This window comes from Mugil cephalus, chromosome 12 (assembly GCF_022458985.1).
Source record: "Mugil cephalus isolate CIBA_MC_2020 chromosome 12, CIBA_Mcephalus_1.1, whole genome shotgun sequence".
Taxonomy (NCBI): domain Eukaryota; kingdom Metazoa; phylum Chordata; class Actinopteri; order Mugiliformes; family Mugilidae; genus Mugil; species Mugil cephalus.
The window spans coordinates 18,236,741-18,262,962 of NC_061781.1; the positions used below are offsets into that span (position 1 = coordinate 18,236,741).

Here is a 26,222-nt window from a genome sequence, read left to right on the forward strand (position 1 = left end):
CTGCAGCTTTTCTGCTCTTAAATGAATTTTCATGTGTGTCCCAGGTACTTTTTCCATCCCAAGTGCATGCATAACATGAGTAGCAGGGTGGGGTTAAAGCTGAGTTCCAGTTTAGTAGAATGCTGTAGGTGATGAAGATTTATACTGTTGAAAGGCTGCAGTTTGTCTGAAGCGGTGGCTGGAGCTATATGTGTCTCTAAACAACAAATATTTTCGCATGTGTGGTCAGCTAAACTGTGCAAAATAATTTCATTTCTGTGTGGATTTTTACGCAGGTTGACACTGAGATTTATGGCCCACCGCCCCACTTTAATACTCGCCCTTGCCCTTCCTGGATTTCACTTGGGAAAATCCAGGAAGTATCATGAGCCACTTAAAATTAAAACATCAGTGACCTTGTTTATAGCATCAATCATGTAGCCTAGTGACTGTACGAAGGACGTGGTGAGAGAGTTGTGTGTGTGTGTGTGTGTGTGTTGGGAGGGGGGATCTCATGAAAGTGAAAAAGGATAATTTCAGATGATAATATAGCGTGATGCTGCATGTGAAATTAGCTGAATGCAGCATCAATCTGAAGGGACTTAGTCTGCCCACATTTATTTCATTTATTTTTCCCTCCTCCATTAATTCATCAGTGTAAAGTAGAAGATTTTTTTCTACCTCACCTGAAGTCATATTTTGAGACGGATGCGTTACATCACAACTGGACTGGGAGTCAGTCCAGGTGCAGAGGCAAGCCTATGCTAGTGTATTGTGGAAACTTGAAGTCTTGAATACTGGCCTCATTCAACGTTTATAAATTCATAGATTTCCACCGGATGGATGAAATGTAGGTTTTTAGAATTTATGAACAGGTAATTGAATTTCCAACACATTCTTTTTTCTGTATACTAGAGGAATGCCTGTGCAAAGAACACCTATTTGAAACGGGCTGATTGCAGCTTGAAAATTTCTCATTCGCTCAACTCAATTCATCTTTCCATCATGAGGCTCCACCTGCCGTGAAATAACTGGGTTCCCTAGCTATGTGATTTACAGTCACATAGCATAATATAATTATGTAATAATAAAAGAATGTGTGTGTGCCGCTATGGTAAAAAAAAAGAAACACCTGGATTCCTGGATTCTAGAGGAGCAAAGCTAACACCAACACACAAACTTACTGTGGTCACTTAGAACAGACACATACACACTGAATCTCCTTCCCTTACTGGGTAATTTAAATCTCCAGCTAAAGTTACCTCTTGGGTTATAGAGGGTATGCGTTGACGTCACTGCCGCCTTAGGCCACGCCCCCTGAGTAGCAAAAAACACAGTGATATGCATCAGTAAATAAAGCGAGACCTGGGAAAATGTGGATTATCGATTCAAATAAAGGAAAATTGGACTCGACAATGATCCAAACGAACTAGTTTGGATTTGGAAAAGTGGACAAGCATCGGTTTCAGTTAGCTTAAGTTAGTTTTAGTTCATTTCAGTTGTGATAAATGTAACGTTAGCTAAATGAAAGATGCTAACGCTGAAAGCTTTACTGAGAAGTAACGTTAGCCATACAATACTGTAGGATCCGACCAGACGTTAAAGGGATGACGAGGAGTGATCGCAAATACTCCGTTTATTATTGAGTTATATTGTTATTTTTTTGTTGGAATAGTTACTGTCGGTTGTAACTACGCCAAAACAACAACATCCGCAAACTTATCTGACAGCCCTCCAGGACGTAACTTAAGGTATGTCTTCATCAAAAATTACAGCATGAATTAATATTAACGTTACCTGACACTAAATGAGAACCACAACAGCAGGTTTCGGTGCCTGGATTCCAGTTGTTTCTTCGTAATGCAGCGATCAAAAAAATATATCCGCCTGCTTTCCAAATCTGTTGGTACAGTCAATTGCAAAACAGCTCTTCACCTTTTCTAGAATAAATTTTACAATGTAGACGCTATTAAAGACTGTGATTCAAACTAATGTGTCCTAATCTCCATGTTCAACTGTCACCTTTTTTCCACTCAGTGGCCGTAACCATGGAGACTTCAGCTTGCTGTGACGTCACATGCATATCCTCTATTAAAAATAGTTTGACCATGGAGTTACCTTTATTATCCTCCCACCCCCGCTGACTTGTTTCAACTTTCATGATGCATATAGGCAAAAGAAAAAAAAAAGAAAAAGAAAAGTTCTGCTGTAGCCTACCCTTTATAAATTCATGCCTTAGCCACTAAAATCTGCGGGTCATATTAAGGCTGTAGTTATATGTAGCTGGGTTATTATGCAGAGCAACGGTTCAGTTTGTTTCTAATGGACCTTTCATTAGTACATTTCAGACGTTGCGTAGTCTCACTTTAATATCTCCGTAATGGACGATAAAAAGGCTGTTTACAGAAGATTAAGTACGCAATTACTGTGTGACTTGGCTCGAGTTTGTAATGCGATGACTGAGTGCGTGTTTGTAGGAGAGGTGCAGTGTTTGGTTTGGAGCTACAGAAAGGTTTCTCCGTCTCTCTCTGCAGGCTCAGCTGGAATGCATTAAACCAGAAGCTGTTGAACAATTTTGCTGCTTTTCATAATGAAAAAGGAAAAAGCAGAGGGAGCGACTAAACAGGAGACAGGAAGAGGAAAGACGTGGAAGTTGAAAGAAAATATTTGAAGGAACGTGAGGATGAATATCTTTTTCTTATTTTGTCATTCAGGTGCTGCCAGAAGAGACTTCATGGCCAGGCCGACATTTTGGCTGCTGGCGTGTTCTTACACACACAAACACTGATCACAAAAAAAAAGAAGAAGAAATAAAAGGTAAGCTCATTCTTACAACAATAGAGCAAGTGGGTGGATGCCATGAACCTCGGTGAAAAGCACAAGCCTCCACTCTCGGTGGAGACACGTCTATAGATGTGATTTCTTCATTGAGCAGGGAGGCTGATTTACTTATTCTGCCAATAGTGAGTCTTTTCAGACTGTCCTTGGGCACAAATAAGCGTTTCAAAAGTCTATTGATGGAAAAAAAATACATATGAAAAACATCTGAAACCTCTAAAGTCTAAAAAAAAACCCCATTGTGTATTCACACTGACTGATTACTCATGTTTCCCCTCAGCTGCCATTTGTAATCCTCACTCATGGGGCAGATTGGATCGAGAATGAAAAGGAGTGGAAGAAATGAGCGGAATAGAGAGCGTATCTGACAGAACAAAGAATTTCAAACTTTTCTCTGACACTCGGTTTCATCCTCCCAATCCAAATGTACCACACACTGAGCCGGAAAGAACGGCGACGCGCTGGGATGTGTGGGCACAGTGACTCCTGTTCAGGTACAAAGCTTTCTTTGAATTTGCCTACAAAACCATGAAATGAGCATCAGTGCGTCGGTCAGGACAGCTCTGGACACAGATAAAGCAGAAATTTAATCCTCTGATATATGCCCCTGTGTGCGTTTGTTGACTAGGAAATACTCAATCGGAAAATAACAAGTTCAGAAAAGGACAATGAACTTTGGCCCCAAACACAATTTCCTCGTCCCCTTCCCTTCTGCGTTCTTTGACCGTGCTTTCATATTCCCCTTCACGCGTCTCCTCACACTTGACTTGACAGGCTCCGTGTTGTGACCTGCAGCAGACACTACCAGATGTCCTTCGAAGCTCACAAACCCAGTAGACAAATGCCAAAGTAAATCTCAGACTACAGTACACAGGACGTGCAGTTTGGATCTGAGTTGCAGTTTTGACATAATCCCAGAGAACCCAGGCCAGCTAATATTATTTTAGATCGGGGGTCTTCAACGTTTTTCAGGCTAAGGACCCCCATACTGAGGGAGAGATTAAGTAGGGACCCCCAACCTACTATATGGGTTCTATAATAAACTCTAGTGCCGTTTATAAATGTACATTATTATTATCATTTTGCATTCAATAGTAAGCTAGTCAAATAATACACAGGTACAGATATTCATTTAAAAAAAAACATAAACCATAGCACAGCTGGGGTGTGAGCTGCACTGTTAGCTTCTCTTCTGCTAATATTTCACCTGTGGACTGTATAGGCTCTCGACCAATTGTGGAGAACCTGACAGAATCAGTGTGTAATATGCAGCCTCATGACTGGCTCAGCAGAAATAGGGGCGGGGCCTACTGTGGTACAGGAGGTTTAGATTGACAGGTCTAGTGTGGCTATCTGCGTTTTTGAGACAGCTCCTGTATCACTGACTGAGAGATAACGTGTCCTGCCTCCGTTTATCCCTTTACTGAAATACGGTGGATTCTTGTTAATGTGTATTCAAAGAAAAAATATGTATAAAAAATGTCTAAACCGACTCCCCTGCAGTTCCTCCATGGACCCCCTAGGGGTCGCGGACCCCCTGTTGAAGACCTATGTTTTATAGAATGATTTTTATATTTTTTTCTGTTTGAGGCCTCATAGGCCCTCAATGATAGAAGTTCTCACATATATCTCTCTTACTGTTGTGATATTATTACTTTCTTAGTCTAGTGCATCATTGCGTAACCAACGTCTTACCTCGGTAGCTGGCCATGGTGGTTTTAACCTACTTCTGATACATGTAAGTAGTTCAGCCCCTATTTGTCTGTCACAATTCAAATGTTTTAAAAACACATTGCTTTGTGAGTGTAACCACACATTGTAATGTGATATTATATTAGTTGCAAATCTTTTGATGTTGACAGCAGTTTTTATGCATCACTCTTAAATCTATATCAAATTTGAATGCAGTTTAGGAACTGAGTTACCGGATAATACTGACAAAGAAAAGGCATAAATAATTCTTTAACGGTATATGCTTGTAAAACATAAAATATATCCTTATAAGGTGCACCATGTTGGGTTTTAATAAGGTCAGGGGAGTTGAAACAGAAATGTTTTATATAAATGTTTATACATACAAAGGGAAAGGCTTTCCCCCAACTAGTATTGAGAACATTAACATACACTGAAGATGACTTCTGTTTGCGCTAAGCCTTTAAAATCTCCATCCTGCATCACCTTTGCCTCACTCCTCAAGCTGGGGGTCAGACTCAGGACTATCGTAGCCCAGCCCGTTGCTGATGGGGAAGTGAGCCCAAAAGGTGCGAGCCAGGTCCTGTATCCCGCTATCCGCTGCCTGGGCACGTAACTCCTCCAACCATCCGTAAAAGTCTGACGACCACATGCCCCAGTAGGGTAAGCTTCGCTTCTGCCTCTCCTCCTTGCCGCCGGCTGCCTCGCTCCCCTCTGCCCCAGATGGACGCAAGAGGACGGAAACATTATTTCACAGCTCGTCCGTTGTTAAGAAATTCAAGTGAATCACAAAGTTATGGTAATTGGTGCATAGATTCGTAAATGAGCCGCTGACATACCTGTAGGAGGCAGGAAGCTCAGCAGAAGAGAGCAGAGCAGCACTGACACTGACACAGCGTGCATGCTGCAGCCGAGAGACAGAACGCAAAAGGCTTGACGTGGAGAAGTAATTATTTTCAACAATCTCTGTAAGAGAAATGTGCAGAACATTATAATAACAGCAAGAAGAAATGTAAATGACATCTTAAAACATTTCAGATCACCTTGTATCTTGTCTTACCTGATCAGCAGCAGATTGTGCCTCTGGTTCTCTTCCTTTGTCCCTCTCCCTCAGACTGGTCTCAGGTTGATGACCGCATCTCAGAAAATGTGGAGAAGTGGCACATGTTTGTTTTTCACATTTTGCCTCTTTTCACCCTCCTGTCTCCAAATCACGTCAGGAAGCCTCAGTCAATACCCCCGAAGTCTGTTTGCTTTTCACCGAGGAATAATGCATCAGGGTTTCTACCATAAAATGTGCAAAAATACATTGTTAAACTACTATTTTTTTTAAACAGATGATTTTGAGATTTAGAGCTGCTGGTAGAGCCAGCTGCAGCCCTTTCCCTTGAATAATGATGCTCATTTCACTGTAGTTGATATAAACCTATTGTTGAAACCATCAGTAGCTGAGTGTGAGATTTGCAGATTTATTTTTTTATTTTTTTCAAGGGGTGAAAATGGCTGAAAAAGCAAAGGGAAAGAGTGAATGGATGAAAGCGCATGAAAAGAAGCACGTACGAGACACTTTTCACGCCTAGGTGTCCAGACGGGCTGTACCAACATGCAGCCAGAGGGTGTGAGAGTTGTTTTTTTTTTTTTTTTTTTTGGCCCCCCTGGACATATGTGTCATTCTGAGGACGGCGGTATGATCGCAGGTAGTTCTGACTTTATTAACACCGCATGTCTCTGCTGTTGCTTGTTCAAAAAAAAAAAAACAAAGAAAAAAACGTCATTAACTTTAAATGCTGATGACCTTTCAAGGATCAGTCGAGGTCATGGTCTTATTGTCAATAAATCCCATCAGAAGACCATAACAAACATTGTCCCTCAAAACATACAGACAGAACCCGCTGGAGCCTTATGCATTTAAAAACATCTCGAAAAAACATATTCTTTCTTGTTTTTATCAGCTCAATAAATCATAGCAGGGCTAGCAGTGTATTTATTTGATTTAACAAATATACTTTTCTTTTAATTAATCTTTATTCAACCACTAAAGTCTCAGTTACACTGAAGACCACTTATTCAAGATTCTAATGGACGAACACTATAATACTGGGTTACAAATAAATGCAGAAGAGGTCATCAGTCATTATAAAATTATATAAAATATTCTTCAGTGATTAGCTATACACTAGATCAGGTAGGATCACCACTATTTGTCATAAATCTCAGATAAAGCTACTGAAATCAAACAGTGTAAACCCTGAGATGAAGCATTACAAGGCATTCTTGTAGTCAAAGAAAAGCTATAATAAAGTAATAAACAAGCCATTTTTACTATATAAAAAACCGTCTTGACTTTTTTCACAAGCTGTAGAGCTTTTTGTTTTGTTTTGTTTTTTTTTTTTTTTTACAATAGTTTGCAATAATTTTGTAGTTTAACCACATTCTGAAATAAAAACATCTTTGAAAAGAAGGTGTGAAGCCATTCTGGGACTGTTTGGGTGCAGTGAAAGGAGCATTGTCATCTGCATAGAAAGAGACATTTTCTTCCCAGGTTCCCAAGCTCAAATTTCAAAAACTGACTATCTAAACAGTTTTTATTTTATGTTTTGTTGACCGAAATTTAACTTGATGATTTATGCACAGGGGTACAGAGGATACAGAATGTCTGAATAAAAGAGGATGCCTTTGGTGAGGTTTGAAGGATAAATTTAACGGATGTCTTCGGTCTTATTGAGGAGCCGTTTCACCTTAAGAAAGAAAAAAAGAAAACGTGGCAAATTTCCAGCTGTGTCCGAGAAGACAAGATAAAAGCCTTTCCGTCACGATAAGATGCAGATAAGAATGCGTTGAGCTTTTAACAGTTGACAGCAACAAGGACCGGAATTGGTAGAGAGGAGTTTGAAGATAGGTGATGGGGAGACGAAGATGGAGGAACCATTATACTGTCTGTATGTCGCTGCTCAGGGACCATGTTTGCTGTATCTATGAGTGCTTAGATTCATGCTGTAATGCCCACATACGTTAATGCAATCTGTCAGTCTTTTGTGTGTCTGACATGCCTCAGCGTAGCAGCTTACACGCGAGTCGCTTTGCAGCAACAGGTAATCTTAAGGTTCCTTGTGCCACTCTTGTTCCCATTCACTTACTCATCATCATTTCAATAGGATGTACTTTCTCCATTAGGAGGAGAAGACGCTCCGTCGGAGGAAATGAGGACTGGGTAAAGGAGGTATTGTACTTTCATTTGTGAGTGAAGGTCCTTCTGGACCTTTAGAAACACTGACATAAAAGGAAAAAAAATAGTGTCTGGTTTATGTCTTTCTCCTGCTTGAATGCAGTATTTTAGAGTCAAAGCTGGCCTCCATTGATGTTTCTGACAGTTTTCTAGCATCTCTGTGGTGTAGGCGCTACCCTGTTTATATAGGCAGTCACTGGCTTTTTGAAGACTCCTTGCAACAACTTGAACTTGAAATGTTTTTGAATACTGTCTTGCTCATTTTGCTCTGTTAAACGACAACAAGAAACAACAGATTTTTTAACCTTACACTAGAATAATACAATTGTAGGGTACAATATCACTAAACTTTCAAAGAGCTTTTGGAAAAATATATTAACTATTCTTACGATTGACTGACGGAACCTTTTTTTGTCAGACCAGCACAGTGTTCAGAAGGAATGTGCATTAGTTCAGCCATGTTCACAGGATGCTCTGTGCAAACAAGTGTGCTAAGGTCTGAGTTTTTCAAAGGGACTTCAGGTAATGTCCTTCTGGGAACCCTTTGGACCTGGCATTCCTGTGGATGTCAGACACCCACATAGACCAGACCAGGCACCCCCACCCTATAGCAATGACACTCACAATCGCACAGTCACACACACAAAAACAGTTTGGACTGAGAGTGATATTCCCAGTACAACATTGTATTGTCACAAGTTGGTCAGTGCTATTTACTTCACATATCAGAGGTCATAATGTTGTGGCTGACCAGTGCAGATCAAGAGTTGGCTATTTTTATGGCCAAGACTTGAACTAGAATTTGCCATTTAAAAAATAAAAAGAGAAAGAAGTACTGTAAGTGCTATTGATTGTCTTTTCAGCTCTTGGCTGAAGTTTACTATTCTCGTGTTGTAGCCTCATTGTTGATGCAATTCATTTCTCTCCTCTAAAAAATTGATTCCATAAGAGCTGGTTTGTTTGTTTGTTTTTTCTGCAGACGGAAGGGTTTATTTAAATGCAACTGGTCGGAGTAGTACCAGAGATTAATGCAACAAATTCTTTTTCTTGCCCTCCTTGCTCATTTGAGTCATCTCCTGCTCGTTGTTAGTGGGAGGTGGTGCGTGGATCGCTTCCTCATTTTCTCCTACCTTCAAAGCACATCTCGGCTTTGAAAAGTATAGAAGTCTGTTTTTTTCTGAGTTGTCTCCCTGCATTCTTCCCAAACAACTTTTTTTCTTTTTCTTGCTCCTCTGCACAGCATTCACTGATCCACACTTAAGTACAACATTTTCTGTTCTGTGCGGCTTCTCGTTTTGTTGCAAGTGTTTAGCCAGGAGGTAGAAACGTCTTAGGCCCTAGGTTTTTGACACATTTTCCTATTGAGGTAAACTAAAGACTTGTCCACGGCTCTGTGGTTTTGTCTACAAATCTGCAAAATATCTCAGTTTTCTATGCTCTGACGGAGTGCGCTGATTGGGTTTATTGTCACTGATTGTATTTATTTTTCTGTCTGCATCAGAAATGATACAGTACGACAATGAATCTGTAGAATGTAACGACGTAAAGCGAATTTCTCCTACTTCAGATCACAATCCATGCGTCCTGCTGTTTATCCTTGAGTCTGAAGAGGAGGCGTCTGATTGAAATGCAGTCCTTAAAAGAACTAATATTGACTGAAAACTTCAAGTTTGATTCATTCATTTTGCTTGAATCATGCTGAGTTCGTATTTGTTTTTTAAGTATCTGCTTTTCCGCACAAACCAAACAGACCACCCATTCATATAAACCGCGTGTCCCGTCAAAACAGCAAATGCCTTTTTATTCTTTGTCTTTTTGCAGGTTCAAACGTGGAGTCGGGAGACGATGCAGGAAGCTCAATACTCCCATCATGTGGACATTTAATGGTACAGCACCCCACGTGTCGGTGATCCTTTTACAAGCTGTAACATAGTTCACTCTTACATGGTTGAGTACTTTTTTAATCATCATAACAGCTGCTGTCCTGCATGACTGTTCTTGTCAGACAAAGCTTTGTAAAATAATTTGGGGTACTTGAATTTCTTCATCTTAGCAACCCTCAGCACAATTTACAAGGTATCTTGAAGCGTAGCTTAATATCTCATGTAGAGAGATAACTGGTTAATGGCTCGTGGCCATTAAAAAACTCCTCTCAAGTGACCTTGGACATTATCCAGACTCAGGTTACACCAGCTGACTAACAGGGCATGTGGAGGAGAACTGTGGGCCAGAGAGGACTTGAACGCCCCGAGGGAAGTTTTGATGGTTGTCTCAGCTTGTACAACAATCAGTCGGCTCATTCCCACCTGGAAATATACATGCACATGCAAAAGTACATTAAATAACCTCTAATTACTTTAGAAATATATTTACATGTATGCACATTTTAGCTTCATCAGATCACGTTAAGTTGTTGTAATCAGACTTTAATGAACTAATTTATTTATGATATTCTTGTAAACAGTAAAAATACCAATGTAAAATATCTTAGAACTCAATTAACTTATAAATTAGGCCTTCTTTGTCACTGGGCAGGACATTGTGTTGTGCAAATTAAGTGTTTTACAACTTCTTCAGCTTTCAGCTCAACACAGACTAATGTTGCAGTCTTGCCTCCCGGTGGCCACTAGTGGTATTGTCGATAGGACACTTCCACCAACAACGGTGGTTTGGTTTTACTCTATTATTAATATTTAAACTATGAAGGTTTCATATTTGTCAAACCTCCCCAGTGCATAGAGAAATAGATGATTTTCATTCTATTTTTGCAGCAGCCGGGCTGGAAGTGCTTGAGAGATGACGTTGACCTGCAGCTGTGCCCCAGGCTACCAGCTTCATAGTGACTAATATTATTCAGGTTCTCTACTTAGCAAGCGTATGACCGTAAAGATGTCATCAAAAAGAACCGTTACGCTTTCATTTTGATTGTTCTGAGAAGCTGTTATTATCGGTGGTTACACAAATAACCCTCGTTTCACCAGCTTTAGCTAAGGCCCAACTGATACGTACATTTAAATAAGAAAAACAAATGCAGTCTGGTTCAACTGAAAATATGAACCCACAAATCCAACCCGTTTTTTTTTTTTTTTTTGTTCTTTTATTGATGTAAACTCCTCAGAATATGGGTTGTGTTCGTTGTGGTGTAGCTCTGTGGTGGCAGAGAAAGCTCAGCTGGTGTCTGGTTAAACTGTAAAAATGTGAATCCTAAACACAGCCAAGAAAAGAATATTTATATGCCATGGTATAAACTAACTAACAGTGTAGTAACCAGTCATGCATCTCGACACACAAAGATTAGTATTCTTCAAAAATTTTTATTGAACAAAAGTATCTCAATTCTCATCACGTTGTCGGTGATACAGTACCATAGTTGGATCTTAATGATTCATATATGCACCTCTTCTTATTTGGACTATATACATACAGTGGAGACAAGAATTAAATAACAATGCTCAATAACATTCAGATATATCATATAAAAGCTGAGGACCCCATGATCAACACTTCCATTGGTAAACAAATGCACATAGCAAATGAAAAAGAGACAGGAAAACGTTTGGTAGGACTAGATTCTCCGTTAGTATTTAACCAGGTGACGAATGTATTTGGTTCAACAGTGAAGGATGACCCATAGATGTACCTTGTTGTTGTAAAGAGTGTGTGACAACTCAAAATGTATTTATTTTAGATAACAAATTATCATCGATTTCACTACGACTAGTTGGCTGCAGCTAATAGCAAGTTAGCCGGACATGCTAATAATCGCTAACAATTGTGTTAAGGCAGATTAACACACTGTCTTTTTGTAAAGGCCAGGGAGTGAATTACAGACTCCCCCCTCATATCTGCAAGCTAAATGGCCACGGATCTGTTAGAGCTGCTAGCAAATACCAGGTTCTGGCCTGTTTCATAATTATGTGCTAACCTATAGAAGAATTGAGAAAGTGATTTAAAGGTATTTCTTTTTAAATGACCCCAGTTCTGTCACTTTTCGATCAAATGTAGTTACTCAAAAGTGTTACCAAAAAGAAGTTTATTCTTCTTCTTCTTCTTCAGTCAGTCAGTCAGTATCTCGCGTAGCAACAGACACAAACTGGAGAACGGAGCAGTAACATGTTCAGTGTAACACAATATAAAGCATTGAGCAATGAATGAATGCCAAGTATAGTGAGTGCAGTGCGGACCTGGAGCCAGTAGTAATGGTACAGGGTGGCACATTTGGTTACACGGATAAACATTCAAACTCTACAGGAAATCAGAGGTCTCACCTATTGCATTAATGCTCCCCAGAACTGCCTTTTACAAATATTACAGGGAGTGAAGTGTCCAGATTTTTATTATTATTATTATTTTCTTACACAACATCGCTGATCATGGCTAGGTCTGTGGAGATGGAAACTAAAGAGTGAGAAAATATATGTATGGTAGCGGTGGAAAACAAGGAGAAAAAGGCAAGAGAGTGATTCTGGTCACTTTGTGAAGTCACTGAAAGGAAAAAAAAAAAAGAAGCAAACCTTCAAACCTCCAGAGAGGAATTTAAATTATCTTAAAAACTAAAACAAAAAAAAAAAGTTAACTGAGCATTTCCTTTAAAAAATAAACGGACAAAATAAAACAATGGTCAGCATGTTGACAAGACAACACCAGAGTTAGGTCCCGTAGAGGTCTGAGTCCTCTTTGAACTGTTAAATATCTGTTCTCCCGTGTGGATTAAGAGCAACGGTGTAACTTACAATGTGCGTGCTAGTAAATGGACATTATGTATGACATCAGAAGGAGAGCTTAACCCCCAACAAGGCCTCAGGCGTTCTGTTAGCAGCAGATACCGCTGCACGTTAGAGCATCCACGCATCCTGGGGTAAACTGCTCGATTGAAGCGCTAGAAAAAAAAGTTTCACCTGTTTCGCCACCGGAGGGAGACAAATGAAACTTCCGGATGTGGTGCGGGCGCCACAGCGAGAGGGTCCACAGCTAAGGCTTGAGTTAAGACAGTCGGGGAGTGGCGTTAGTATTTCGGGTGTTTGTGTATGAGATCCAGTGTAGGCGTGAGGATGTGTGAAGTCACAGTAGCGCTTTCACCAGGTACAGCTTCTCCCCGTGCTCGCTGGTGAAGATGGGGGCTTTCTTGTAATGCTCCACTAGTTCGTCCATGGAGTTAAACCTGCGCTGGCCAATACAGTACACTCCGTCTGCCAGCTGCACTTTAAAGTGCTTGTTCTTGCCCACCGCCTTCAGAGACACAGAGAAGTCACTTGGCTGAAAAAAAACAAACAAACAAAAAAAGGGATATTTAGAAATGTGGCAGAAAACTGTATACAATACTCCAGCAGGGGGCAGCATATTATCAGCTTTAGAGACTTGAGTTTATTACATTACATTAAACTGCAACATGTGGAATTTTGGTTTAATGTGACACATCCTCCTCTGTGTGTGGTGGTTTTTGATCCTGGTTTTGGATGTTGGTGCAAAACCAGGTTCTGTGCAGAATGACGCATGTGCAGAGTTCAACACTAAAAGATCTGAGACGAAAATCTCTCTCTGAGTTTATGGTGTGTACCAGCGAGTTGGAAGTTAACCCTGGTCCAACATGCAACTTGGGTCGACTCCATAGTATGGCATATTGGATATTTTACAATTTCTCCCCAGGTAACTTAACTTAACTGAAAGAAACATCATATCCATGGAATATTGTTTTTTACCAACATGCCATTTCTTTTTTAGGGGGAACCATTGTTCCAATATTCATCTCACAGTGGTTAGAAGTAGAGTGTTTTCCAGATGATCTAAAGCATTACATTTCTGTGCTTACAGCAGCATAATCTAGTCCCTTCTCTGTTGGGTTTGTTGTTTCTTTCATGTTAATTGCTACTGGAGATTTCACATCTTTCACATAAAGCAAAAATCCTAAAAGTATAAGCGTTGGCAGAATTACATCACTGAAAACATTTAGGAACTGGACCTGAAACGATTACTTTTCAGATATATGAAATGACGGCAATGAAGGCAAAACAACATATGGATTAGTCCTGGACAGATTAACTCATAATGAAAATTGCCCATACGAGTGACAGTGATGACTGTAGCAGATGCAGGTTAAATCCTCACCTCCGTCTACATCTGTTCTCAACATATCTGTGAACAAAAACTGTTCCTCCTTCTCTGCTCCGTGATAAGAGGGTGTGAATTGATTGACAAACGTGTCACATTTTCCACTTAATTCCTCTAAGTCGCCTCTTTAACACATTCAAACATCTAATTCTAGATCCAATGCAGCGACTGATGTGTTATTTTTGGACTTTATTTCCAAACTCCAGACATCTTTCTATCAGAATTCAATATATTTATACATCCATAATGCAACGCTGACTTCATCCCACTGACTCACCGATGACTCGCTGTCTCGTATGAGGAAGTCGCCCTCCTCCCCTCTCTCGTTGAGTATGCACTCGGCCTGGTGTCTGGTGATGTTGCCGTAGTACCAGTCCCTCCCGGCGAACCTCCCTGTGCGCGCCGCTGCCACGGAGCGGTTCTGGGGGGAGCTCGACGTGGAGAGGGGCAGGCCGGGCTGCTCGTCCAGCACCATCACATAGTTTTTAGGCACCAGGCCCACCATGCCGCGCGAGTTCTTACACCTCCACCACTCCGGGTCGTTCTCCGGCTTCTCCACCACCTCCATGACCTCCCCCTTCTCAAAGTTTAGCTCCTCGTCTGTCACAGAGCTGAAGGGGTAGAGTGTCTGAACCAGGTGAAGGACTCCGCCGCGGCCTCCCGCGCGCCCGTTGGCCAACAAAGTTCCTTGAGAACCTCCGTAGCCCCGAGAGGAATCCCCCTCCCCTCTGTCATCCGCCCCTATGACCTCCTCCTGGACGTAATTGGAGGGGAACCAGCCCACCCGCCCCGCCTGGCTGCCCCGCCACCAGCCGTCGCTGCACTTCTCCATCACCATCACTCTGGAGCCCTTGAGCAGGGTCAGCTCGTCATCTCTCTCCGCTGTGTAGGCAAACTTAACCACGGCGGGGATGTTGAGGTCGTAGATTCGCTCCGCGGCTCCTCCTCCGCCTCCCATCCCTCCACCCCCGCTGCCGTTGGAAGGATACTCTGTGTCTGAGCTCGGCGTCGGGGAGGCATCGCGGGCGCTTGCCTTCCTCTTAGTTTTTCCCAAACCTGCATGTATGAAGAGAAAAAAGTGAATGGTGACACAGGTTGACATTCAGAATTTTTTTTTAACACTAATTTTCTTGTTTAAACGACAGCTAGGGTGTAACGATACACAAAACTCACGATTCGATACGATTTCCGATACTAGATTAACGATACGATTCTGTTTTTTATTTTAACAGAATGAGCTTGCAGACAAAAGATTTCTTTTATTATTTCTCGGAAAAAAAAGACATTTCTGAGGTAGGGTGTAACTTCAAATACTATTTAATGAATGCTTTTAAAAAAAAACATATTTAGATATATAAAAACTACAAATTATATTTTAAAGATAATCCCTTTTTTATTTCTTGAGGTAAACTGCACAACACAACATATATATATATATATTGTCTTCTTAAAAGTGCAACTGAAATTATATTTCATCCGAACAAAAAAAAGGGTCTTTAAAACAGATCCTATGTCAAAAAATATTACAATCTCTTCAAATAAACAAACTATGGCTGCATTTGTTAGTAGTTTGGAATTTACATGTTTTTATTTTGTTTTTTTAAGGAAGATCAGCAGATCTTTTCCAGTCTGAATACCTGACAGTGACCTATGATGTTGAACACGCAGTGACATCGTAGTGACTATGTCAATCAAGTGAACTCATAACTAGAAGACGCCCTCTGCTGTTTAAAAAGTGCATCGCGATTCATTTTTCATCTCGACTGATTGGAAACGTCACACATTTATATCGATATTTAACTGTCTCCTGATGCATCCTTACATCGCTATTTACAATCATTACGACCTTCATTTAAGTCAGAGTCCATGGATAGCACAATAGGGCCTATGATCAGATAATAATAAAGCGTTGCACTATTCATGTTGTCATCATTTCACCTTATTTCTGTGGTGACTTATGGGAGCAAATGCGGTAATAAGTTACTGCTAATGTAACCTAGACGTCAAAGCAGAAAGCTAAATATTAATCTGACCAGAGGCGATGGGTTCAGAGATCGCTGCTAATGCAAGACAACATTAAAAGCTTTTTACATGCGGAAAACAAGGCATTTATTATGAAGTAGTTCCAGAAAATGCAATATGATTTTTCCTTTATCGCTCACCACAAATGTGATTTTTGGCACAGGATCGGAAGGAGTAATGAAACATGAAGCAACAGTGAGCTGTTACAAGAAGAGCTGCATGTGACGGGCAACAAACACACCGTCACTCTACAGCGTTCAGACTCCGTGTGCAGAATAAAATGTGTAACCCGGTTGCTGATGAATTTATAATAAGAATTTTTGATTAAAACAACAATAACTTGCTTTGCTGCCCTCAGGATTTTATGAACTGTAATATTTAACTGCAATAACTACAGGTGTCTCCAAACCACTGATACCAGTTCATGGAGTTGGTCTGACATGTTAATTCCACATTAACAATAACTTCAATACTCCCGTGACACACACCAGAGATGATCCACTCCTACGCACATCAATTGTTGGCGCAAGAAATATTGATTATAGCAGCTTTAAACTTTGAAACAATAATCTCAACACTAATGAGCGCTGGTATTAGAGTGGTGGTGAGAGGCTGAGATGACTGGAAGTAGGTTGTAGAAAGCAAGAAATGGCCTGAGCTCCTACGGGAGAGGAGGCAGTTAAGGTCAGCAGGAAACTAATTGAGGCTGCAAGTTGTACTCTTGGGCCCTCAGAAACAAAAAAAAAGAAAAAACTACTTTAGAAACTGATGATACAGGATATATCATCTGTGGTGAAGGACAGATTGATATTGCTGATAATAGAATTAATACAGAGGTACTCATCCCCTCACACCGAATGAAATGAAAGCTCATTACTTACTTGGTATTCTGTCGACATCCTCCACACGCCACACACACACACATCTACACAAATCAAAAAGGCTGGAAATAGACGGTGCAGACAGGGAACGAAAAGTGGAGCAGGCACCATGGGCTTGATAATGACAGGCCCATCCAGGATCAAAGTTAGCTCCTGTCTAACCTGTCTCTGACTTTTTGCATTCGTGTACTTTCAAAGGACGGGGTCTTTAAACGGGTTTACACACTCGAGCGGGACCCGAAGTTTCTAAAGTGTCTCAGCTGAGCGCAGCCAGTGACGTGGTGTTAAAATAATGATCCGCCGCGCGGCTGCCGGCGCTCAGACCGTTTACTTGACAGCTGAGGCCGGTGTCAGCATATGCTCGCGTGCGCCGCTAATGACTGATGTGGGTTTTCTTGACAACTAATCACCCGCCTGGTGCCGCAGCCGAAATGCCACAGAAATGTCACCGCTGAACAGAACATTTACATTGTTTGGAAAATTGCCGGGTTCACATGAAAGCGTTGTTGGCAGAGAGAGGGGGGGAGCGAAGAAAGAAAGACGAGGGGGTCCCTTGGCAGCTGTTTCTCACACTCACAGTAGACCGAACACATCACAGGCCACAGCTGACAACAACGCAGAGACGGAGGGATGTGACGGGAATAACAACAAATCATGTATATGGATATGATGGTTGTGTATATGCATGTGTGTGTGTGTGTGAGAGAGTATTCTGCATCAAGCCAAAAACAAAAGGTTGACTCTTGGGTCTACTTCAGGAGGTCCCACAGGAAAAATAAAATAGACTGTTGCTGCCGTGGGGTGGAAGGCAGAGACACCCTCCCTGGAGCTAAGCAAAAGCACTTGGATGCACGCACACACACAACTACACACACACCTTTCTTCTTCACTCATTTCCACTTCAAGGCACTGACCTGCTGGTTGGCTGGATTCTCTCCTCCCACACATTCACTCCAAACCCTCACCTACCTCTTCATCTTGTGAGAGGAGACTCGGTTTTCTTTAAGCCCAGAGGACTTAAACTCAGAGGGAAGAGGTTTGATGAAAGCGGCCTCGGTGTCTGCGTGTTGCAGCATATTGCTTCACTCTAACGCTTTAAGGTGGAGAGCGGCGAGAAAGTTGCTCCGTGGAGCGCACACACAACGGCGCGCCGCCCACCAGACACAAATAAGTGTGTGTAGTAACAAAAAGGAACAACCTGGCCCTGCATTGGACTATTAGCCCTGTGTCAGCGAGGAAAGTGGTTTAAGAGCTCTTTCACTGAATCACAGGTGAGCTGTGAGCTCTTCTAAATAACCCTAGCAGTGCTGATCTGTTCATTGATATACAGTGTTACTATCAGAGTCCCTGTTTCATTCTTTATAGTTTTACATTTTAGCACATTAGCTCTTCTGTTGAGCTGAACTAAACCGCCCTAAGAAGGTATAATACACCGATCAGCCACAACATTATGACCATAGAAAGAAGAACTATAGGAAAAGATAGTAACATTGACAATCTTGTGACAATTCAATGTTACGACATGTACCAACCACTTAGACCAGACCAGACACCACATAGCAATGACACTTCTTGATTGTAGCAGTCATCCTCTTGACACACAGTACGTTTACAAGCACGTGAAAAAAAAATTGCCTTAATCTGACTCTAACTGGACAACTTAAGTGCATGTAAACACGACTAAAATCAGAGTTCTCCTAATCCGATTAAGACACCCAGATAATGCGGTTGGAAATTGATTTTCTCTTTACTTTCACTTTAACTGGGCAAAACATGTGCGCCAACACCGCTCCACTGGTTTATGACCCCGGAACAAAAACACTAAAGAAACGCCGGTTGCAGAAGAAGAAGCTAAACAGAGCTGGAAGAAGAACCATAAGTAGCGCGAACATTAAGTACGAGATTAAAAAACTTTTTTTTGTTGTTTTACTTACTTTTACTTTAGTTATTTATTAAAGGAAATAATAGTTTAACTGGAAAGGGGGCCGAATTAACCCACTGAAAAGACACATATCGCCCCCTAGTGTAGAGGAGGACGACATGATCCCGTCAGTTATTTGATTTACTCCGTTACATGTAAACTGGGACAAGGATTCAGAAAGTCGAATTTCGAGCACAGCTCAGTTACGCTGTTCATGTAAACTCACTGACAGACACACAAAAAAACGTGAAAAACAACACAGGACCTGGCCTCCAAATTCACTATATCCCAAACTGATTAAGTATCTGTGGGATGATCCACAGAGGCCCCTCCCCTCAACCTATAGGACCCAAAAGAACCCACTAACAACACCCTCAGAAGGCCCATGTCCATTCTCTGATGAGTCGCAACTGTTCCGGAGGCACAAAGGGAGACCCATATTACACAGTATTAGGAAGATGGTCATAATGTTAAGCCTGAATTATCCATCTATCCTTTCAGACGCCTTTTGGAATCTCTAGCAGAAATCTAAGCTCTTATCAGGAGCTTTCTGAGTAAACTATTGCGGACCACATATTGAGCCTTACACGGCTGCACATTTTGTACTTCCATTTGAGACGGAGAATGAGATGGAAATGAGGCTATTTCGGTCTCACTGACAATAACTATGTCTATTATAAAAGAACAGAGTAAAATGGGCTGCAGGTGTATGCACTGCTTCTTGACCGGAGGACAGGACGAAATGCTTTACACCTCCTCATATTCACCCACTCACACGCCGGTCGCAGCAGAGGTGTAAAAATGAAAACCCGAGCCAGACCGTACAGGACGCGGTACCGGCGAGCACTGGCCCAGTTTGTCGAATTGTCTCACCCATCACTGTTTTTATTTCTTGAGAGAGGAAACTGGGGCACAAAGCAGCATGCAGCCTTTTATAGTTAAATTCTGTGTAGATGGATGCAGAGGGAACCGCACTAAAGCAAATGAAGAGGAAAAGCTGGAGATAATGGTAATTACAGACCACCCTCACACTCCAAACTCCCACTGAAGAGATAAAAAAAAAAAAAAAAACACCATAGAAAAAAGACCATAGGGGGGTAAAAGTAATTAAGCTCTCAGCCAATCAGATTCTCCATTCAAGTGTGTGAGTGCGTTCCATTAGCTCCTGACCTCACCTATTGCTCATCACCTCATCAGAAATGTGTTCCTGCCTATCGGATTTTCTCAGGCTTTTAACACTAAAGAGCTGCTGGCTGGAATAACGTTACTTAGACTGAAATGGAACTAGGCCATAATGCCGTAGTCGATATGGAACTTAGTCAGATGGCAGAGAGGTAATCCATCACTCCTGTGCAACCATTAGGCAGCTGATTTCCCCACTAATCAAACCACTGTTGACAGGAAAGCAGAGCGCCACAGAGACAGGAGACGATGGGAACAGTATTGAAGCGCAGTGGGAACCCTGCTGAGGGCGACAGTGGCAGGCTGTGCCACGGTGGCCCACATAAAGCTGCAGAGTTTCCCCCGAGGGCTGACGTCCCACAGAGCATTAAACCAGCCTCCCCTCCACCTCTACTCTCTATTCTCTCCTCTCAACCCTAAATATGATTTTCAGGGACTCACTGGGGTTGCTATTTTTACCACAATGGCACTTCTTGATTCATTTCCACCAGATGTTTCTATTTTTTTCCCTCCCGTCTCTCTCTCGTTCGCTACCTCCACATCCCTTAGACAAAGAAATATATATTTTATTCGAAAACTGTCAAAACAGATGAATTTCAGTGCAGCCATGCCTGCAGCTCCTTTCCTGCTAAAAGACAGAAGAGCAGGCATATCTTTTTATTTATTTATTTATTTATTTTTTTAAAGTCTTACTTTGCAGACTTGAGGTGTGAACCAACACAAATCCATAACCGGTTATGTCTCATTTGTCGAGGAAGGTCAAATCTATGGGATTTGAACATGCGTCTCAGTGGATGATTCGGAAGCTTCATTATAATACAACAATTTCCTGTATCTACCTCCAAATAATAACAATAAAAACAGGTCGCATATTGCAACGCTGTTGCTGTGAGATGATTTGTCTTCATCACCGTGATAGGAGTCATAATAAATGACTTCAATTTAATGAATACCAAGAGACATGACAGGAAGCGCCAGGACTTTAACAGCTGCACCAATCAAAATGATTATAAAAACATTTCCAAATACTGTCACTCAAGACAACAGCGCTGGGAAGCTGTTAGAGCCACAGCTGACTGACATAAGTAGGGATGAGTGTTGTTAATCCGATACCAGTGCCAAACCGATTCTTCTTTTGAAAAGGTGCCCAAATCAGTGCTTATAGAATGGAAAATACAAAAACTTCGTCCAAAAATGGTGTCTTTTCATTTTTTAAGGCATTTTGTGATGTGCAAGTTGAAATACAACTAAGAAATAAAAAGTAAAAATTAAATTCACAACAAACTGTCATAATTATCGTGATAAAAACATTGGTGTTGGGTCTTGCAGGCGGTCAAAGACGGTGTATTTTTCAGCGTTTAAAAAATGCTTTGCATAGTCAGACATTTAATCAAATTCGTGGCGTTACCTCCCCTGCACAATATCTCCTTCAAGCACGTGTGGCAGGTTTCCCAGTACAGCAAGTACAGCCAAACTACTCACTGTTCTGCCTTACCACAGATTTCCACCAGACGCGTCCATGCAGGTGAAAAACTGACATGACGTCACGTGTAGCGTCAGCACAGCAGTAGGTAGACACAGCACAAGTCATTAAAAATTCAGTGACACTGAAATGAAGCTACGAAATCTGCGTTGCTTTTCGGTTTGGGTACTACTGTTTGTGCCGTTATGGTACCGAGCATCAGTACCCGTCCCTAGACATAAGGGAAGCTCTTATACACAAGGTGATGTGTAAACTCCACTATAACAATGGCTTCAGTTACAGAACAGAACAACTATTTTTGAAATTTACTGAATTTTGTTTTATTAATTTAACATAATAAGGTGAGCGTGTATAACCGAGATGGATCCATGTTTTCTAACACTTCTCCCTTGTTGATTTGCTACCTCGGGTCAGCAAGTGTTTATCCAATGTGAGGAAACCATGTGAACAGATTTATCAAAAGGTTTACACAAGCCTTGCCTTTTCAATTCTATTGAACATTCTTTTCAGCCTCAGTCTATTCTAGTCGAGTTGGTAACGCAAGGCATCTTTAATTTGACTGGGTTATAATTCTGATTAAAGGTAGATTGTTACTGTCACTGTAAATTTAGGTAATGTCTAATAATGTCACGTTATAAAGCGACAAATAGTTGATTATTCTTTTGATTAACTGATACATCTTTGGTCCATAAAAATTAAAGAACACTCATTGCAATTTACAAAAAAAAAAAACATTCTATCACATGCATTAAAAGTCTGGTTGTAATATTTAATATTAGTGATATTTTTTTTTCTTAATTCTTTTTCCAAACTTGCAGACAAGTTATAATCATTGTTCAAGACACACTGAAAGTACAAAAAGTCACACATGTTGCATTATTATAATATAAAAATCTTATATATTTTTTTCATTTATTTTTATTTTAATTGTTCTGTGTCTGAAATTACTTGTTGGCCTTGTTTTACCAGACGATTATGACAAAAGAAAAAGCTTTAATGAACAGACTAGTTGTACGTAAATAGCAAAATTAAAGACCTTGATTAAAGGCATTTGTGCGCATATGAAAGAAATCATGAACTAAATTAAACTCTGTAGCTGATTATGTGCAAGATAAGTGAAGAAGAGTGATTGCATTCACCGATCAGGCGTAACATTATGACCACCCTCCTAATATTGTGTAGGTCTCCCTTGTGCCTCAAGAACAGTTGTGACTCATCAGAAAATGGACGTGGGCCGGCTGAGGGTGTCCTGTGGTGTCTGACAACACACTATTATTGGTGGGGGGTCTTTGGGCCCTATGGGTTGAGGGAGGGGTCTCTGTTGAACTGTTTTTGTGTGTGTGTCAGGCTGGAGTATCGTTGCTATGGGGTGGAGGTGCCTGGTGTGGGTGGTAAATGTCATTCACAGAAATGCCAGGTACAAAAGTTTCCCAAAAGCAGAAAAATGAATTGTCAAGATGGTATAATGTTGTGGCTGCTCAGTGTATATATATATGAAATGTTATCATCTTCCTTGTTACTTCTAAAGTTAATTATAGGAACTAAACCCCCCCTATATTTTCTTAAAAACATCCCACCAATTATCAGAAAAGCAAACAGTGATGTGAGTATATGCACCACAATCCGTCTCATACGTTCACAGCAATGTTGAGTTTAATATATTCAAGACATGACTGGGGATTGAGAGACAGTGCGCTGACAGCTGAGAGCAAGAGGCAACTCAAGAGAATCCCAGGAGTGCACCATGACAGCTCCCAGCCAGGGAAGAGACAGCATGAGGGAAATCATTTTACTTTTTAGAGAACTCAGACACGCAAGCGCACACACTGACCACTGCTGAAAACCACATTTAATCTCCAAAACCGGGGCATATTAAAAAAGAGATTTTCCTACTTTTCCTGAAAAATAATCAGCGTCAACCTGTACACGCATGTGACCTCCGACTTCAAAGAAAAAGATTGTCCTTACCGAGCGTGTCTTTGATGTTCTTCACCAGCGAACCTTTCTTCAGGCTGTTCTTGCGCTCCACGTAATTCGATGGCACATACCCCGTCTGGTTGGCGTTGTTGCGGACGCGCCACCAGGTCTTCGAGTCGTCCAGGAGGTAGAGACGCTCATTTTTACGGATGTCAAGTTCCTGGTCCTGCTGGGCCATGTAGTCCCACTTGGCTACAACAATCACCTCCTCTGTCATCTTTCATGGAGTCCCCCTGTGGAGAAGAAGAAGGGACATGGAGTTAGCCGAGGAGAAGCGCTCCTTCCCAAGAGCCACAAAATGATAAACATTAAGTTCAGCATTATAAAGGATAAAGAGGGTTTGGTTCATTTTCAGACTTAACCACATCTTCAAATAGCCACTAGGGGGGGTATAGATGGATCATGGGTGCTTTAAGGAAAATAATATTAATTAAATGATAAATTATTAGAAAATATGTAAAATCTACTTATTACAAGACACCGATATAAATCGAGCGCACACATATTATTTCTAAGTGGGTAATGATCAGCACAGCTACGACAAGTGAGAAGTCATTACAAAATAATCCAAATAAATCCCTGCACACGATTTTTTTTTTTTTTTTTTTTTAAACCGCTTATACCAGCTCACACTGTGCATACACCCCGACCAGGTTTCCAGTCAATCACAAATTACATAACCGAGCCAGATATGAGCTGGATTCTCACGGTATTTGTGTCTAAACCAGCACAGAAACGCATCATTTCTACGCAGAAACTGTGAAGTCGTCTCAAACTCCTCAACCGCAAGATGACGAGCAATTAGAAAAACATGACTAAGTCACAATAAGAAATCCGGTAGACATGAGATCTGAAAACCCTGATAAGGCTGGTTCAGTTGAAAACCACAAAAATGAATTAAAGTAATCACTCCTAATGCACTCCTTCTTGCATGCGCACCTCGCCGATTCGTGATTTAGACGAACCGCGAGCAATTAGACGCTCTATTTCACCGGGTTCTAGGTGAGGCCATGCTTGACCACACTCTGCCGAGGGACTCGCTGTTCACGCGACACCCAAATGGGAAGCTGTCTTTTGAGAATACGCATGAAGAGATAAAGTGGCGTTTACTCCTCTTCTATGAAAACCCGTCTTTGCGATAAAAGCCGCCTCACGGTATGAGAAGCATCTGAACAGTCCGGTTTATATTTAGCGCAGAGGTTAGAGGCAGCTTGCAAAATCACTACAATACAGAAAGTAAAGAGGGCACAGATTAAAGATAAAGGGATATATGTTGGATTGAAGCACTGTGGCAGCAGTTGTTTAGCTAAGTGATAAATACAACAGTGACAACAAATGCTTTTTAAAGAGCTGCTCAATTATAGAACAGATGTCATTCATAGAAAACTACCGTTTCTGGTGAAATCCCCTGCTGAATCACGATGGAGCGGAAAAAAAAATAATACTAATTTTGCACTTGAAGACGTACGTGGGCGGGATTATTCTCACACATATATATATACACACACATATATATATGTACCCACATCCTTCATCGTCCAGTCATCTACATCTTGTTCTTTAATGAAAAGGCAGAGCACACATAAAACACAAACACAAAAGAGAAATGACTCATGAGAAATGTAGCTGCACAAACTTAGGCCGTATGAAAAGATTTCATTACTAGTGGAACGACTGATATCTTCTGTGTGGGCTCCGTTTTATTATAACGCAAAATTGGAGCACCGGCTGCTATTTCAACCGGGGAGATTCAATCCTGCCTCAATTAGGCCACGACTACCGAGACAGCGAGGCCGCTCCTCAATGCATTCTTACAGTTACGGTCACAAAACCAAAAGCAGGGCTGTATGTCACGGCGTCTAAGAGCTGCTTTCGGTGTCTGCGACAAGCAGCAGAAGCTCAACGCTGCGGTACAGCAGCAGCAATGCCTTCGTGAATGTGCCTCTGCTTGCCGTCATTAAAGCCGTCAAACTGGATTTCTTCACAGGCTGGGACGGGGACAGCCGGGGAGGAGGGGAGTTGTGCAAGGCAGGGAGAGTTTGTGCAGTTCATCATGAGTTAAATTACTCAACGTTCCGGGATGTGACAACTTTAACTGCGACCACAAAGAGATCAGAGGGAAGACGACAAAATAGTCAGTTTGACATTTATGAAGAGACGGGGAGAGAAAAAAAAAGAGAGAGAGAGGAACAGCTGTGAGTCTTTGCAGGAAATAAAAGTGGAGGAGCAGATTTATGACAAGCTGACGGATGGTGACGTCAACTCTTCCAGAGACAGCAGGTATTTGAGCGGGTTGCGGCCTCAACGTGCCTCAGGCTCAGTCTGCAGGATTAGACCAGACTACCTCTTCTCTTTTATTTTATTACATTTATTCTCCCAGTTTGTGCAGATGAATGAGCCGATCTGATGTAGCCCAATGGAGAATAGGCTTTTTACACTGGAGATATCAGAATGAAACAAAGTTCTCAATGGGATAAAATGTGGCTTTTGTTCGGGGTTCTTTACCTACTCCACTATTCTCCTCTACAAACCAAGTTGTTGCACTCATGCAGTCACCTGTAGTGTAGTTCACTGGTCTGGTCTGGTCTGGGCCAAGTCAAAGTAAAATATATTGGTAGTTCTGTTCTGCTTCCTGTTCAAAAGGACTTAAATAAAGAGCTGAAGCCATGAAGACATATCCAGGAAGGATGTTAAGCTGGGACTGCAGCCATACACTAGAAACGTGGTGAAAAAGAGACAACACTTGATGTAATATTACCGAACAGAGTTAATTAAAATGGGGTAAATCTGCCAGGCCAATAGATCAGCTAAGAGCAGCTCACTGCAGCTGTAACACCGACATCCACAGTGGATAAAAGCCACAGTCTGTTTTTTTTTGTATCATACATTAATTAAACAAGGAACTGCTAAAAT

General features: G+C 41.3%; 2 protein-coding genes across 2 annotated transcripts in view; both read right to left on the reverse strand.

Annotated features, from left to right (window-relative positions):
• Window positions 1-4,821: 4,821 nt before the first annotated feature.
• otos2 (otospiralin 2) lies at window positions 4,822-6,127 on the reverse strand. The gene is made up of 2 exons (XM_047601316.1): window positions 5,349-6,127; window positions 4,822-5,223 (listed from the first exon to the last, which is right to left on the reverse strand). The coding sequence occupies exons 1-2, from the start codon at window positions 5,530-5,532 to the stop codon at window positions 5,003-5,005; spliced, it is 405 nt and encodes a 134-aa protein (XP_047457272.1). The 5' UTR covers window positions 5,533-6,127; the 3' UTR covers window positions 4,822-5,002.
• Window positions 6,128-11,029: 4,902 nt separating this feature from the next.
• Window positions 11,030-26,222, reverse strand: part of LOC125017680 (cytoplasmic protein NCK2-like) — a 35,298-nt gene continuing 20,105 nt past the window's right edge. Inside the window, exons 2-4 of the mRNA XM_047601101.1 lie at window positions 23,301-23,542; window positions 14,121-14,899; window positions 11,030-12,991 (exon numbers count right to left, since the gene is read on the reverse strand). Coding sequence (XP_047457057.1) covers window positions 12,797-12,991; window positions 14,121-14,899; window positions 23,301-23,526 — 1,200 coding nt within the window. The 5' untranslated portion in view covers window positions 23,527-23,542 and the 3' untranslated portion in view covers window positions 11,030-12,796. The remainder of the gene's footprint in view (window positions 12,992-14,120; window positions 14,900-23,300; window positions 23,543-26,222) is intronic.